At 38.7% G+C, this 18,166-nt stretch overlaps 1 protein-coding gene and 1 non-coding gene across 6 annotated transcripts in view; both read right to left on the reverse strand.

Moving 5' to 3' along the window:
* Positions 1–18,166, reverse strand: part of HSD17B12 (hydroxysteroid 17-beta dehydrogenase 12) — a 179,620-nt gene that overhangs the window by 40,920 nt on the left and 120,534 nt on the right. For all 5 annotated transcript variants that reach the window (XM_060159370.1, XM_060159367.1, XM_060159366.1 and 2 more), the window contains 2 exons: positions 17,195–17,259; positions 16,303–16,347 (listed from right to left, as the gene is read on the reverse strand). In XM_060159370.1, the coding sequence (XP_060015353.1) occupies positions 16,303–16,347; positions 17,195–17,259 (110 nt within the window). The remainder of the gene's footprint in view (positions 1–16,302; positions 16,348–17,194; positions 17,260–18,166) is intronic.
* On the reverse strand, positions 4,797–4,902 carry LOC132526647 (U6 spliceosomal RNA). The gene has a single exon (XR_009542638.1). It is a non-coding gene; the product is annotated as a U6 spliceosomal RNA (small nuclear RNA).

Raw genomic sequence — 18,166 nt, forward strand, 5'->3', positions numbered from 1 at the left:
ACCACTCGCCACTTCTACAGACAGCAGTTATTTGATACACTCTGTATAATTTGCCGGCGGCAAGCGTGCTAAAAAGGAATCAGATGAAATTACTAGAGATAATACTGTAAATATTTTCAGTGAACTTGGCTAAAATTAGTCTTGCCTGAAATGTAATAGTGACATGCAGATCTTCAAACAATTAAGGCTTTATGGTGAAATCTATGTCTCCCAAAATACATTCTCAGAAAAGGACATATGTTATCACAAGAAATATCCTGCCTACCAAACTTACTCAAGCTTTTTAATCTCAAGAGATAAAATAACCTTTTCTTATCAAAAATGCCTTTAGAAGAATGCCATAAAGTGACATGTTGGCAAGTATTAGGTCTATCTTCACATTTATTTCTCTTGCTGCTCAAGCTAACTGTGAGTAAAACGCATCCTTAAAGAAAGTTGAAGTTATCTGTCATCTCAAATAACCAACAATGAAAACAAGGACACCAGCATTTTAATTTTTTTATTTTTATTTTTGGCCGCACTGCAAGGCATGCAGGATCTTAGTTCCCAGACTAGGGATAGAACCCACACCCCCTGCAGTGGAAGCATGGAGTCTTAACCACTGGACTGCCAGAAAATTCCATGGACACCCACATTCTTAAAGGACTTCATAGTTGTTGACTACATACATATACTACGACGAGAGAAAGTACTTCTAAACTCTGTTTTAAGATATTATTAACTAAGAAAAGTTAAGACATCCACTGGCTTAGTCAAGGCCACGTCACAGTTAAGTACTGAGGTTGGAGTATGAACTCTGGACTCTAGAATATCATCAGTTCTCTAAGAAACAAATGCTGTTTTGTTACAGAAAAGTTTGCATGCATGCCAACCATAGGAATTTTAAGCTTTCTATCTTGAATAATGTCTTAATTAAAACAGCATTCTGACGAGCAGAGAATTTTTTTCCTAGAAACATTTTGAAGAAAGAAAATGCATCCAGACTGGACCAGCGTAGAATCTGCTCTGGAGTACTCCCAACCCAGATATCAACCGTGGGGCCATTGCGTACACTTCTCCAGGAAGAACACGAATTCAAACTGACACTGCGTCATAAAAGGTAGACTAACACACCGCCAACTTCTAAACAGACAAAGTGGTGTCTTCAAAGCCTAGGGGAATCATTTCAACCGAAGTATCTAGATTTGGTCAAATCTTCCAGATTAAAAAAGTAGAGACCCTAAGAAAGAGTTTGGCCTGAAGCGTCCCCTATCTTCCTCCTTCTTACATATAAGTCTGCGCTTGCGTTTTTTGGGTTTCTTTTGTTTGTTTTTGCCTGTGCCACACTGCATGTGGGATCTTAGGTCCCCAACCAGGGATGGAACCCGTGCCCCCTGCAGTGGAAGCGCAAAGTCTTAAGCATTGGACCGCCAGGGAAGTCCCTCTATGCTTCTCATATTAAACTCATCTTCATAGAAGGATGGGGCAAAGAATGCCAAGTGTCTCTCAACATTCATTCTTTCCTTAATATAACAACTGAATTTTCAGTTGGATATGCCGGCCATAAAAACTGTATTTTCTGTATTCTCTCTCACAGGGCACGTGGCCCTATAACTATGTTCTATCTGATAAGATGACAAGTAATACATGCAATTTCTTGGTCAGGCCCTTAAAGGAGGAAAAAAATACATGTCCTCCTCTGTGCCTGTTCCTCCTCTTGATGGCTAGAAAGTAGATGTGATGGAAGGAGCTAAAGCAGCCATCCTAGACCCCAAGGTGAAAGCCATGTGCTAATGGTGGCAGAGCAGTGAGATAAAAAGAGGCAGGATCTCTAATGATTGTGGAGCTCTTATGCCAAACATTGCTTACCCACCTAGCCTTTTATCTGACAGAGAAATAAATTTCTATTTTATTTAAGCCATTACTAAACCTCTGCTACAGCAGCCAAACCAATATTCTAACTGACATAACTGACCTTGTGAGTTGTTAAAGACCAACCAGTGTTAACATTTTATGACTTAAAAGAGAAACAATCCCCAAAGCAAACTCAATCAGAAATTCTGCTGACAGCCCAAATAGCTTCAATATTTTATAGTTTGTTAAAACACGACCCTATTTCTTCGCTCTTCTAGGTCTGCTTGACTCAAGTCAGAATGTGCCCACTCACCCTCAGACCAAACGGTATGGAACTGGGCTTCCCTGTTGGCACAGTGGTTAAGAATCCACCTGCCAATTCAGGGGACACAGGTTCAAGCCCTGGTCCAGGAAGATCCCGCACGCCACGGAGCAACTAAACCTGTGCGCCACAACTACTGAGCCTGCGAGCCACAACTACTGAAGCCCACGCACCTAGAGCCCGTGCTCTGCAACAAGAGAAGCCACCGCAGTGAGAAGCCTGTGCACTGCAACTAGAGAAAGCCTGCACACAGCAACGAAGACCCAACGCAGCCAAAAAAAAAAACAGAAACCCCAAAAACTGTATGGAACCAAGTCAAAGAAAAAGCTGAGTTCAAAGTTTATCCTTTCAACACAGTCAGCTCTTCTCTTTTCAGATTAAATAACAACTCTTCAAATCGGCTTACATGTTTCCTAAGATTTATGTTTTTATAGGAGTATAGGAATCACTCCACATGTAGCAATAGCTGCTGAATGTTTAAGGCAATGTGGTAATGTAGTCAGGCCAAAGAGCTAATCCTAGCCCTTCCACTTCCTAGCCATGTGACCTCGTTTGTTTCTTATCCTCCTCTGCAGTCCTTTTGTATTAAATGAAGAAGGCATCTACATCACAGCTTATTATATTCTGAATTTCATATAAGGTGATGTACATAACGGACCTAGCACAGAGTGCACCACGGAGTAAGCCCCTGAAAGGAAATTATGTCCCTTATTGCCAGCGTGCACTCTTCTTTCAGGACACAGCACCACTAAGTATCTAGGCCTCCCTTAAGTATGTTGTGCCCAACACAGTTTAGAGCCAAAAACAGTGACACATTTTGAGGTCATCCAATTCAACTCACCACACAGAAATTTCTGGACGGTTCCAGCAATATTTTGAAGTGCCTCAACTGGGAGCTTCTTAGGGTAAAAGAATTGTTCTAAAATTAGAGTGCCATGATGATTGCAAGATTGTGTAAATTTACTAAAAACCATTCAACTGTACACTTAAAATGGATGAATTTTAGAGTATATAAACTATCCCTCGATAAAGTTTTTTTAAAAAATCTCAATAAGCATATGGATAAGAATTAAAGAACTGGAATCACAAAATACATTTGATGTTACTTTATCAGACACAGGAAATAAAAGAGCTCTCAAACTGCTCTATGCATATCAACTCATGGCCTGGAGCAATGCGAAGTAATAAACAGGCATTCTTCCATTCAGTAGAAGACATGTTAGTTACTTGAATCAGGGTTGGGTGATGGGAGCTCACGACTGAGCAGGAGAACAGATATTTATATAAATAAATCATTACATGACAATGCTATGAGTGGGACAATAGGAGTAAGGACAGAGGGCACCAACACTTAGGAGAGGGACTAGTTACGACTGGGGAAACAGGTAGAGCTTCACAGATTACGGTTCAGTTAAGTTCTGAAAGAATAAATAAGAGTTCAATAGGCAGAAAAAAAATTCTAATCAAGGGAATAGAATGCAAACAGCTGCAGGAAATTACAATATGCTATAGAATTAACGCATATAAAAATGTTTTTGTTGAATGGATGAAATATACAAAGAAGTAAAAATATGTGCATCCTATTATATACGTCATGCAATGTGCATATCATACTACGTCACAGACAGCTTCCCATGCTAGTATTACAAGCAGATGTACATCAGGCATGGTAACAGTTGTGGAGGATTTCCTTTGTAAGGATAGATTATATGCATTCTTAGCCATATCTGAAAACATTTTTTTATTTAGTACATTTCATCAGGGGACCATAATGCTTAGCTAATGTATTATAAAGAGGTCCCCAAGCATTTTGTGAAAAGAAGCTATTATGCAGTTCCCCGAAGTCCGGAGATCACTAGAAACAGGATGAGGAAGGAGAAGACTGATAATAAAAATGTTCTCACCTAGGGGTAGGCGTGTGTGTGTGTGTGTGTGTGTATGTGTGCTTGTGCGTGTGTATGCGTGTGCGCATGCACAAGCGCATTTGCAGTAAGGAAATGAGACTTGTTAAGTGCAAAGTAGATAAGTAGAGTTGACAGGGGTAGCCACTAACTGTTCAGCTTTCCTACACAAAAGGAGAGAAGGGATGGGATTTGTAGACACTGATCAATCTGGAGAACTACCAGGAAAGTCTACAAGATCTGCTGATGGACTCCTTTATTCTGACCAGGGATCTCAGTACCATTTGAATATTTAATAAGCAGTCGTGCAGAGTTTTAAAGTTCAACTCAGGTTTTTCCCCAAGATATACATTTACACATTACATATTATGTACACATACATACAGTCCAATAAGAAATATCACCTTAAGCTGGGATATTAAGGGAATACAAATGCACACATTGGGAGCTATTTTTTCCTTACACTGTGCATGTCATATATTAAATGTCTCCTTTCTGAATGGCAAAGATTATACAGGAAATGATCAGAGACGAAATAAAACCCCATAAGATATAATCTGACTTACAAAATTATATCAACAGCATGCTAAACAATAAATCAGCCTTGATGGTCATCAATGTGTGGACAACTTCAAAATATAGTCTTTTTTCTCCCCATCTCACTGAGATATAACTTGACATACAACTTTTTATTAGTTTAAGGTATACAACATGATACCGCAAAAAAAAAAAAAAAATATATATATATGGAACACCTCACAAATCTGCATGTCATCCTTGTACAGGGCCATGCTGATCTTCTCTGTATCACTCCAATTCTAGTATATGTGCTGCTGAAGCGAGCACTAAAATATATTCTTTATACAGGTGAATTAAAACTCAAGAAGTTTTAAGAACTTATCCCAAAGGAAGAAGCAGTGTTTTCAGTACCTGGCTATTAAAGGGCCAGAAATACTTGTTGGAATGCTCAATGACCAAATGATTCATCAGCAAAAACAGAAATCCACTCATGAAAAAGCTATATTCTTTTGCACTGTTCATTGGTTTCTCCTCTTAAATTCTGACTCTACATAATTTCTCCTTGCCATAAAATAGACCATCTTCTCGGATCTATCAAATATAACAACACTGAAAAGTCTAAGAAGAGTTAACCTGAAATCTGCCGGCTTTTATAAAATTGATTAATGCCTTTATTTATACTTAAATTATCTTTCCTTCTACTCAGAACACACGTCATAATAAATTCAATTTCAAGCCTTCTTTATCTGGCTATGTGTATACAAGTAACTCAGTATTCTGTGTTTAAGTAGAGAGGGTTCACTACGTTAACATCGAATTAAATTAATTCTTTTTTTTTTTTTTTTGCGGTACGTGGGCCTCTCACTGTTGTGGCCTCTCCCCTTGCGGAGCACAGGCTCCGGACGTGCAGGCTCAGCGGCCATGGCTCACAGGCCCAGCCGCTCTGTGGCATGTGGGATCTTCCCGAACCGGGGCACGAACCCGTGTCCCCTGCATCGGCAAGCGGACTCTCAACCACTGCGCCACCAGGGAAGCCCCTAAATTCTCTTTAACATCAAGTTTTACAAAGGATATTTAAATTAAGCTATTAGTATTCTCATTTTACTTTATATGCATCAATTGGTATCTTGATATCTGGTTATTTATACAACACACCAAGTGTTTCTGTGAAATCTCACTATCTATCTGAACTCCACCTCACAGCCTATAGGCTGTTTCTGGAGTTAACTCAATATGCTTATTTTAGGCCACCTGCAGGTGATACTTGCTGTACTAGGAAAATGTTTGTTCCTCTTAAGATACCGCTAAAATAAGGTTACCATAACTTGTAAGTTCAGTGGTTGAGAATATTAGAAAACTAGTAGTAAACATGACTTCTTTACTTGTTTTCTTCTATGTTGAGGCTGTTTCCAAAAGTATACAGCAAACAATTTAAATTTATTTCTTTCTTAAAAAGTAGATAAAAGTCCTGTAATAGTACCTCTACAACAATGGGAGCTTTAAATTCTTGCAGAAGAAAAAAAAACAAATGTTTCCTCTCTATATATACTTTTTAGTGATGGTTTCAACAATCCTTACCACAAAAAAGTCCTAGATGTCTAAAATCAAAGGGAGAAAGGTCACTATATGTTATCTCATACCAAGATATCACATCACTTTGTATGCAAGCTGGCCATAGAGTATACACATATACAAAGATAAATGAGTCTTCACCAACAATAGCTCAATTTACAATTCCTCTTAGGGACACCACATATTCTACTCAAGAGTGAAATATCTACTGGTATTTATTGCCACAACTACGTATATCCTGGCTGGGTAATAAATAAGAGGCTGATTTACTTCATACAAAATCAAAATCAGTATTATTAGATCATTCAGTTGAGATAACCTGACTCAAAAATGCACTGGCTTGATGAATTGGGAGATTGGAATTGACCTATATACACTAATATGTATAAAATGGATAACTAATAAGAACCTGCTGTATAAAAAAAAAAAAATAAAAGTTTTTTTAAAGTGCATTGGCTGGCCTAGAAAATCCTTGAAGACATTATACTAAAATGTATCCATCGTGTATTCTGGAATATTTATCATATTTTTGGCAACTGCTTGCATTGCTTTTGTAATTAGAAGAGCACCCACAATCAGTGTCATTTCTAAAAGAAATTAACATGAATAAACTTTTTTTCTTTTCATTTCTTTGGCATCAGTAATCAAGAGTTTGTAGAAGGAACCTTATTTTATACTCAAAAGCCAATCCGAGTTTCCCACTTTTTAGTTTGGTATGAAAACTGACAACACAAGCAAATTATGCAATTATTTCACAAGCAAATAATTTCTTTTTACAAGCAAATTATTTTTAAGATTAATTTTATTTAAGATTTATTTTTTCAAACATTATAGGTGTACAATTGACCAAAACAATGTAAGTATAATCTAAACTTTGATAATTATTACAAAAAAAGTAAAATTTTATGAGGAATACATTTTTTTTTTTAATATCATGTAACCTGTGATGTTTGGTCATATTTTGGAGAAAACAGTATGGAGAAAACACTACTGTATAGTGCTCAAAAAGATAACTAAAAACCCAAGTGAAAAGATTAAAATTCAAGATACTTTAGTAAAATAAGAAAACAAATATTGACACCTGTATCACCATTACATATAAATAGGAAGTGCAACAACTTGCTGTAGAATCTGGGCAAAGCCCCAGGAATCCAGGCTATTAGTACAAATAATTAGGACACCACAAATAGCCATTTTGTCCACTTCTGCCCTGCCCTCTACCCCAGAGAAACCTGCTTGGAGTAAACAGGATCTGAATTCAAGCAACTGAAAAATGAACCCACACAAATTAGAAGGAAACAGATGCAAATGCCTTAAGCAAATTTTCAACTGGAATCATTAGCAGTAATTTTAAAATCACAGTATAATAGCGAAAAGAATTACGTAAAGTAACAACGATGTTACACTATGCCTGTTTTGGAGAAATGAGGTGGTAACTCCACTGAAGTCACACTAGAATGACAGCACACATTTCCTTTGACAAACTGTATAATTTGAGCTCTGTGGTACCAAGAATACAACTTAATTGAAATTCTTAGAATCTCACCTGTATGGCTAACAGAATACTTACTGCACAGGGGGTGAAAAGCTTAATGAGATAAAGTTTTTAGAGTGCTTTGAGATCTCTGAGCATTGTTTGGTTTTCTTCTCTATTAATGTTTAAGTCTTTGTGGAAGTTATGAGCCATCCTTGTCATATCCCCTCACCCCATATTACTTAACCTGAAATTCAGCCCCACACCATAAAAAACTTTTCCTTTTATAATAAATTGTGGTTTGATTTTGTTAAAATAATTAACAAAAGAAAAAGAACTTTCCAGAACAGAGAACTGAATGCCAATTAATTATAATGAAACTAAAGCCATAATTTATAAACTCTAAACAAAAAGAACAAACATGCCATCACATACTGTTTTTCTAAGTTTAGCATTTTATAATATGCTAAGAGTTTCTATTACTTATGTTTTCCCCAAATAAGCTGACTTCTCCAAAAGTGACAGATTTAGGTAGGAGAAAATAATTCCTAAAGTTCTCAAAGAGATTTTTACATTTTCACCCATTTATAAGGCATTTCTCCTATAAACTAACTTTACTTGGAGCTGGAAAGGACCTTAAAACCAATCTCCAACTACTCCCTCATTTTTTAAGATGAAAATTATGGAAAGAGTGCTTGTCATGTAGTTTGGCAAACCCATCATTTTGTGGTTGTGCCTGAAGCAGCCCATTCCTCTGAGACTCTAAGGGCTAAATGTGACCCCAAATTTGGAAATTTTTAAGAGCTTAATGATAGCTGCTTTCAAGTGGATTAAAAGACTCTAGATATTAACTTGGAATGTCTTCGTTCTGAAAAGCCCTGGGTGGGGGCAATGGTGAGGGTCATACTCTCCTTCCTGCAGTTTATAAATTTCCTACTGTTGTTAACTTGAATTCTTGGGGCAGAGTCGGGGGGATAAATTCTTAGCATAATCCCTAAATTAAATACAACTAGACTGCTGAACAGAGATTCTTCTGATGGATTTCCAAATTAATACAGGGCTCCCCCTACTGGTCACATGCCAGTGGCAAATCCATGTAAGAAAAAGTAAACAAGCGCTTCTGTGTTTTTTCATCCATCTGTCCACCCATCCAAACATTTATTATTATTGTCTATCCCATGGGCAGGGCATAGCATTATGGCTAAGTGACGTACAATGAATACATAGTGGTATTATGAGAAAAAAATGACTTTTCAAAAGCATGCAAAGGGCCTCATACTCCAAGTGATTTGATTTCAGATAATCATAGGGATGGAAGAGATTGATCTAGTCAAAGCCATTCAAATTCTTCAACTCAACCAAGCAAGCAATGATTCAGTTTGAGTAGACTGAATACTTGGAGTTACTGAACAGGGGAACAGGAACTCCAATGTCTAAAAGGTCCAGGTAGGTAACATAAATGAGTGCATAAGTCAGACTAGTGGGGACTGTGGTAACCTGGAGAGTGCAGGCCTAATTACTCAGCATGCTCAGCTGTTACTCAGCTCTAATCACTTGTTGCCATGCAGCAGTTCAGGTCTATGTTACCCTAGTCTTAGATTTTTCCCAAGAGAAGCTAGAAATTTGGGTGTGAAATGTCCCAATATGAAAACAGAGCTGGAGCCAATCAAAATATGTTGGTAGGCAAATCCAGCCCACAGACAACTGATTTGCAACCTCTGGCCTAGAATCAGAAGGGAACTCACCTTTTATCACTGGGAATAAAAAGTGAGTTGATCTGCAAAATACTTAGGAGGCTGAACTAACTAGCCTTGATTAGATGTGTGCGTGCACGCATGTGCCTGCGTGTGACGTCACGCGTCCCTTCTCCATGCTAAACATCTCTAGTTCTTTCAACCACTCCTAATAAGATGTGGTTTCAAGTTTCCACTTTGGCTAATTATCTGATGAAGGAAGAACTAAATTCTGATCCCCTGCTTAATACTCCTCCTCCCCATTCCCAACTAAAACAAACAAAACTCAGTGGTACTTCACTGTAAGTGGAAATCGTTAATAAATTTTTCCTTGGGTCACACCTCCACCCACCTCCTTCTCTGTTCTAAGAAAGGTAATAAAGAAGGTTGGGACATCCCCTCTATTTGTCAGAATGATGGTCTGGAAATCTCCTAAGGGATCCATGTGTAGGAAGGGCCACTCCCTATCGTACGCCGTATTCACCAAGCCCAGTTGCAGCTTCAGGGCCCAGTACCTTCAGAAGACTTAGGTAAACTGTGGGAAGTGCAGGTAATATGGTTTGGGCCATGTTCATTTGAAAAGGAGTGTAGAGTCTAAGGGGCCTTGAGGTCCTCAAACTGTCTGTCATTAAAGGAATCAAAGAAAGTCAGGCCTAGAGAAGGAAGGCAACACCGAATGTGGCAGATGTTAAAACAAGTGATCTCAAAACAGAAACAAACAATGCAAAGAAGATCTGCTTCAGAACTTGTCTTTGGATTGGTGCTCAGTGTGCTACCTGTTTGAAAGTGGACTTCTATATACCTGTCTCTGGAGTTGTGGCACGTTCCCCATTTTCCATGATTTCTCTAATAATAACCAATAGCAATATGACAATTTCATTTGCAAACTCTCCATATTCTGAGATGGAAACCCCTTCCAGGCATAAAACTGAAACTACTGTAGAAGCGTGTAGCTCAATAACTGGAGGGTTAATTATCTCTAAACTCCGGGCTTCCCTGGTGGTGCAGTGGTTCAGAGTCTGCCTGCCAATGCAGGGGACACGGGTTCGAGCCCTGGTATGGGAGGGTCCCACGTGCCGCGGAGCAACTAGGCCCGTGAGCCACAACTACTGAGCCTGCGCGTCTGGAGCTTGTGCTCCGTAACAAGAGAGCCCGCGACAGTAAGAGGCCCGCGCACCGCGAAGAAGAGTGGCCCCCGCTTGCTGCAACTAGAGAAAGCCCTCGCACAGAAACGAAGACCCGACACAGCCAAAAATAAATAAATAAATTAATTAATTAAAAAAAATTATCTCTAAACTCCATCACTTCTGGTCTGAAGGTCATTGTTCCTGAGGCGAAGTAAGCCTTACCTTAGATTTTAGTCACAGAACATCTGAAATCACAAGGAAAAAAGCCCTGGCTAGGAGGACCTTTCTTCCAGTTGAAGGCTGATCTACCTGCCATATCAGTCACCTATGCAGAATTTCCACACCACTGCTCTCCTCACCTTGGCACGTTCCTGCTCTGCAGGGAATAAGAACAAGACTAAATGTAACCCTGAAGGTATTGAGAGCAAAACTGTAAAGCAAGCAACAAGGCTTCTAAATACCCCTTGGGTTACCTCAACTAACCTGGTAAAGGGAAAGCCCAGTTAAGCAGTCACTGAGAGAGAAGAAAGGAATAATCCTAAATTATTGGATAAGATGAAAAGTGAAATAATCAGATGGAACTGGGGAGACAAAGGCCTGGGAGAGCTAATCTGGACTCTTTAATTGAACATCAGGGGTCTACAGTCACAACTCTTCTTGTTAATATTTCTTCCTCAATATTCTGGGGACCACTCATCGCCACTTCATCTGCTGATGACCTGTAATTCCCTCGGTCAGGATATTTCACTTCTGTTATTCCTCTATTGGAATGGGGGACTGATACGATTTTTATCATCTGACCTATTGATACAGGATGGGAACACATGGACCAAGCACTAATCCGGGACCTGAAGGAGGGTCAAGCCAGGTCATTCAGTACTCATGAGGCAGCACAGGCTTCCAACCGGATGCTGGGCCCTACCCAGGAAATATCTCCAAATTAGGGGCACAAACCCAAGGTCACAAGGGCAAGCTGACTTTTCCAATCTTTCCTGGCACACTTCTCAGATGGTCAGCCCCTATCATGTGGTTTGGTGAGGAGAAAAAACTTGGACCAATATTGATGGTGAGAAGAGGTTGTTCTCTTTCTCATATAAGCCTTTTTTGATACATTTATTAAGGCATTAGGCTGCAGACATCCATGCCCTGGTTCCCCACATATCCAGCCACCAGAAAACCTTGTAAGATTCTAGAGCCAGACTAATTTTCATCTTCTTTTAAGTTACCCCAGGGCTCCAAACAGCCACTGATACTGAAAATGTAGCCCTGGCCCTGCAACATAACACAGTCAACTAAAGGACAACAGGCACAATTCATCAAAATATACTATAGGGCAAATCACAGCAGCACGAAAGAACACTAAACCTGGGAGTGATAGACACAGAACTCCATCAAGGTGAATGCCCCTTCTCAGTACAAGATCAACACACACACCATAAAATACACATTGTCAGGCCACGCTGCCACTAGAACTGTCTTTCTAAAATGTACACCAGATCACACCTCGTTTCTACTTTAAGGCTCTCTGCCCTCTTGAGCACAGCACTCAAGGACCTGCACAATCATGTCCTAATTTACTTTTCTGGCCACTGCACACCACTCACCTCCTGCTGTTTGATCAAACCATATCCACACCTAAACGATCACTAGTCCACTGTGTTACAGAGATGGTAAAGACCCGGATCCTGCCTATAGTACAGTGAAGACTAATTGGCTGTCCTCCAGATGTTACTAATTCCATGATGAATAAATCAAGAATTCTGAACTGTTTTTCCACTAAAAGTACCTATAACAAAGGGACAGGAAAATGCATATTTACATGAAAGATAAATTAAAGCATGATTATTTGGCTTAACGAAAAAGTGTTTTAAATAGCAAACTCCCTTAGTGCTTTGTAAATGGGATATGACTTGCAAAAAGAGGTTCACGTATAAAAATTTTAAGCATATATCCAGCCCTTCTGTTGGTGATACTTCCCATCAGTATGGCTCACAATATGATAGGGCATGATGTTTAATAAGTTGGCATTTGTCTCTGACTCATTTCATGGGAAAAAGTATCCATGCCCATGGGGAAAAAAGAAAGTGGAAGAGGAAGAATAAAGAGGTGGGAGAAGCATTTTATAATTTGTCAAGATACTAGGACTGGTGCATCATTATTATTTCATCGTTACTTTAAAGAAAACTGAAAGATCCTCTCCAGTGCTGTGGGACTGGTGGTGCTTCATCCACATCTCCCGCCACTGTACTACTCATCTTTAAGCAGGGCCATGAGGTGACCACCACCAGCACACGCTGATCTGTGCTCAGATGCTGCTTGAAGGATCCGGTGTGTGACTGCAGAGCACAGCAAGCTGACTGGTTCTCACAGATCAAGGTCAGGACCTTGGCCTTTTATCACTACTATTCTGTAGACTGCCAGCCCAAAATGCATGTTTTGGGAGACAGAGGAAGCCAGGGTTTTAGAGTGTAAGGGTACACAAACACAGTAGTACTGACAAGCAGGAGGTCTCAGGTGAAGATACTAATGTATCTAGAGTAAAAACTTTGCATAGTTTATCTGATAGAGGAATTAAAATTATCAGGAGACTAATTTGGAGCTAGCATTAACAATGCTATAGGATGGACCTAGAGTCTGACATACACAGTGAAGTAAGTTCAGAAAGAGAAAAACAAATACTGGATGCTAACGCACATATATGGAATCTAAAAAAATGGTACTGATGAACCTAGTGGCAGGCCAGGAATAAAGACACAGATGTAGAGAACGGACTTGAGGACACAGCAGGGGAAGGGGAAGCTGGGACAAAGTGACAGAGCAGCACTGACATATATACACAACTAAATGTAAAATAGCTAGTGGGAAGCAGCTGCATGGCACAGGGAGATCAGCTCAGTGCTTTGTGACCACCTAGAGGGGTGGCATAGGGAGGGTGGGAGGGAGGCTCAAGAGGGAGGGGATATGGGGATATAGGTATACATACAGCTGATTCACTTTGTTGTACAGCAGAAACTAACACAACATTGTAAAGCAATTATACTCCAATAAAGATATTTTTTAAAACCCCACAATTCTATAAAATACGATTTAAACACTGGAAAATATTTTTCATGATTAACTCATTACAATATATTATGAAACACATGTACATAATAAAACACTCATTATTTTCTAACTCTCATTATTTTTAAGCATTTGGTCAAATGTATTAGAAAAGATTATCAAAACAATAGTACAAATCAGTCATTTCAAAAGGCAAAACCATAAAACAAACTATAGACTAGAAGTGATATTAATTTTGATCAAAAAATTTGCTTGCTATGGGACTTCTCTGGTGGTCCAGTGGTAAAGAATCTGCCTTCCAATGCAGCGGATGTGTGTTCGATCTCTGGTCTGGGAACTAAGATCCCACGTGCCGCGGGGCAACTAAGCCTGAGTGCCACAACGAGAGAGCTGGCAGGCTGCAAACTACAGAACCCGTGCGCTCTGGAACCTGTGAGCCACAGCTAGAGAGAAGCCTGCGTGCTGCAACAAAGAGCCCGCGCGCCGCTACAAAAAGATCCCACATGCCAAAACGAAGACCCGATGCAGCCAAAAAAAAAAAAATAATAATTTGCTTGCTAAAAAAGTAACAGTTGCACATGTTTACTAAAAATCTTTATCACCTCTGAGTTTAACAAAGTAATAGAAACATTGTTTAGAGGCTTTAGTATGATCTGGGCACTATTCTAAAGAGGTTTACACATATTACCTTGTTTAATTCCCAAAACAACTCTGTGAGGTAAAGAGAATTATCATCCTTAATTTATAGATGAAAAACTGAAGCACAGAGGGTAAGTAATTCACTCAAGGCCATATAACTAGTAAATGATGGAGTTATTTAATTAACTTGAAATCTCATACAGATTATTGAAGAACGATTACATTTACATAGTATGCCAAGGGAAATACCTTTAAAACTATACAGATACATGCACATTAACCACATTTTTTGTTTGTTTTGCTTTGTTTTTTTTAATTTATTTTTTGGGTGCACTGGGTTTTTGTTGCTGGACGCAGGCTTTCTCTAGTTGCGGCGAGCGGGCTTCTCATTTCGGTGGCTTCTCTTGTTGCAGAGCATGGGCTCTAGGCATGCGGCCTTTAGTAGTTGTGGCACGCGGGCTCAGTAGTTGTGGCTCGCGGGCTCTAGAGTGCAGGCTCAGTAGTTGTGGCACACGGGCTTAGTTGCTCCGCGGCATGTGGGATCTTCCCGGACCAGGGCTCGAACCTGTGTTCCCTGCATTGGCAGGCAGATTCTTAACCACTGTGCCACCAGGGAAGTCCTCTTAACCACATTTTAAAAGCATTAATTTTCTGCATGTGGGACTTGATCCAAAGCTAATCACAGATGCACCTGTTTGTATTGATAGTTTGCCTCACAAACTACTTGAGAAAAAATCTTGGTTAATAACAACAACGAAGAGATACAGCGATTATTTGTTTTATAAAATTATTTGTCATATTACAATATGATTCATTAGAGGTGCCTTTAGGTAGCAAGCTACCAAATGTTACACAGTGTGCATGCATCAACAATGTAGCTTTCTTTTTGGTAGAGCTGGTTTACCTGAATCAACCATATTGCTAAAGACTGAAATTATAAAGACTGAATTAACTACATACTTTAAAAGCAACATATATGTTACACAGGGAGAAGCACGGCCATATATGAAAAGCTGACCAAGGGTTAAGATTTTAGGGTCCTTTAACTTGAAATCAACCATGTAAGGGTTATGATTTCTCAGGAAATGAAGACCCAAGGAGAGCTTTTCTTTTAAATATCACAATAGAAAAAAGGATCAAGACTACGCCATTGAGTAAAAATTAATAATTACGTTCTTATTTATATTTATCTGGTCACTTCTAATACTTTTGAGCTAAATGTTTTTTTGGTTTTCTTAAATTAGTATATAAGAGTTAATGAAAATAATTAGGCTTTTCCAACACTATGTTCAAATTTAAACTACCCAACATTACGTATGGAAATTCTGCCTCAGGCAATATTTTCTTCTGGTCTGGTATGTATAATCAAGGTGTGATATCTCATTGTAGTTACTGTTAAAATAGAACGGGGAAATGGGAATTCCCTGGCAATCCAGTGGTTAGGACTCCATACTTCCACTGCAGGGGTTTGATCCCCGGTCAGGGAACTAAGATCCTGCGTGTCGCACAGTGTGACCAAAAAAAAAAAAGGGGGGGGGGAATGGTGTTCAGATGCTCATACTTCCTAGCTATTTGTCCTTTTATCATATATTAGCTGTGGTGTCTTTTGTTGGCATATACGAGCGACATGGCTATAATGAATGCCTAGCAACTAGAAATGAGAGTAGTTTTCATGTGTGGCTAATAAAAATCACTCTCATTACCCTATGGTCCCACACTCCCCATACGATGCTTTCCCACAACCTTTAGCTCATCACCTTAAGTAGACCACAGGGGATATGGAATGGAAACAATTTATCAGTGATGAATTACATGTAGATGAAAACTTTGTAAAACAATCTATCTTCAGCCTAAGTTAGTTTGTATAGTCCCAGGGCCTACTACAGTGCTTGCGTAGAGGAGGCATTTAATAAATGTTCACTTGTTAAAAAGTAAAACTATACAGACACCTGTTTGGCATTTAGTTCTATTTCCTGAAGACACGAGGAAATAGATCGCTTTCATCTGGAATATGTACTTACATCAAAACAAGAGCTGACTGAAATGAACAAACTGATTCAGTGTTTTTAAATAGAAAAAAAACAAAAGAAGATGACATATTTATAAAGAAGATGCTTACCTTGCAAACAGAAAGAACATTAACATTTATCAGTTTCTTGATGGTCTGCAAAAGAAATATTGATAATTTTATATAGATTTGATCATGGAAGTAACCATATTAGATACATATGTAAGTGATCCAGAGATGCATTGAAAGTTTCCCCAGATACAATAAAGAACTTGGAAAATGAGAGGAGTTGGGGCAAAGAGGCAGATTTTATTTTACTCTGTGTTATAGTACTTTTCTACCAAATGCAGCAATTCATACTAATATACAAAATTCAAGGTATATGTACAAGTGAAATGTGCAAGCAAAAAGACATACTAAACCTAAAATAAATATGCAGTTTCCTCTCTGCTAACATGGAAAGGAGAAATTATTGAATCTAAGATTTTCAATAATTTTTTAAAATTTACATATTCCTTCAATGATATGCTTTTCTAGTTTTTATTAAAGAATTATACATGTATCAAGGATATAGTTTTCATTTTGGTAGAGCTAGTTTATCTGAATCAACCATATTGCTTTATATTGATATTAACACATTTATGGTTTTTAAATTGATGTTTAGAATCCTGATACTTAAACAGAGCTGTTTTGATATAATAAAAGTGATAATAAAAAACTGGAGCTATTATTGAAGCTGGCCCTGTACAAATGAGGTGATAAATATTTTCTCATTCAATCCTTCTAACATCTCTGTAAAGCTGCCTATTCTACAGACAGGAGGATGGAGACTAAGTATGGTTGGGTCATTCCCCAGGTAACTCAGGTAGAGTAGAAGGACCAGGGTGTGAACCTCAGCCGTTAGTTGGACTCTAGTGCTCAGAGCCTGAACGTTATACCATATTGTCTCACACACATCTACGTGCATTCTTTTTGTGACCATAATCTATAAAGAACGACTTACACCGTCCAAGTCAGGAACATCCAAAAAGTATTCCGGATACTCATATGATATTCCCACATTGTTCACTGAAATAAGACAAGATCATTAGCTGGCTAAAATATACATTTTAGAGATTTACTGAAAAAAAAAGAGATTAAAGATACCAAGACTAAGATGATACATACAATTACATAAAATGCTGTTTATGTCTAGAGTGACCTGTCCAAAATCTACCTGTAGGGACAGTTCAAATGTTTCCTCCTTCATTAAGCCTTTCTATACCCAACCCCTGGCAAAAGGACTTTTTATTTGCCTCTCAATTTCCCTAGCCCCTTTAAGTATGTGTGTATTCTGCCTCTGTAATACAATTATTTGTAGGTATTGCTTAACCCCTCTCTAGATCTTCAATTTTCATAGTGTAATAGAAAGAGTGGAAAGTACTATTATGTAGGAGACCGGAAACTTGAGTTCTACTTATAACTGTTTCAGAAAATGTATGAATTGGGGTAAGTCACACATGATACACATCTCAGTTTCTTTACCTCTTAAATGAGAGCTCATTTAATCATTCAACAAAATTTACCATTCATCTATGTGCAAGATGTGTCAGGAACTAGAAAAACCATAAAGAAAAAGGCAGTTTCTGGCATCATGGAGCAAACTATCCAGTAGGAAGAGAAAGGCACTAAACAAAAAGGATTAAAACAATTATTTCATTGCATAGTACAGAGTGCTATGGGAGCCTGTCCCAGACCTCATCTGGGATACGCGGGAAGGCTTGAAGTTCACAGCGGTTAAATAACTTGCGCAAGAGCATAGAGCAACGTAAGGCTAGGATTGAAACTCAGGAAATTTGACTTCAGAGGCTAGGTTCTTGACCAGTACTTTAAAGCCATCCTATGCCTTCATTCAGTATTCAGTTCAGGAAAAACTGTGAGTAATAATTGGATAATAAACAGAAATCTGACAGCAATGTTTAATAAAACTGTAGAG

Source organism: Lagenorhynchus albirostris, chromosome 9 (assembly GCF_949774975.1).
Source record: "Lagenorhynchus albirostris chromosome 9, mLagAlb1.1, whole genome shotgun sequence".
Classification (NCBI taxonomy): domain Eukaryota; kingdom Metazoa; phylum Chordata; class Mammalia; order Artiodactyla; family Delphinidae; genus Lagenorhynchus; species Lagenorhynchus albirostris.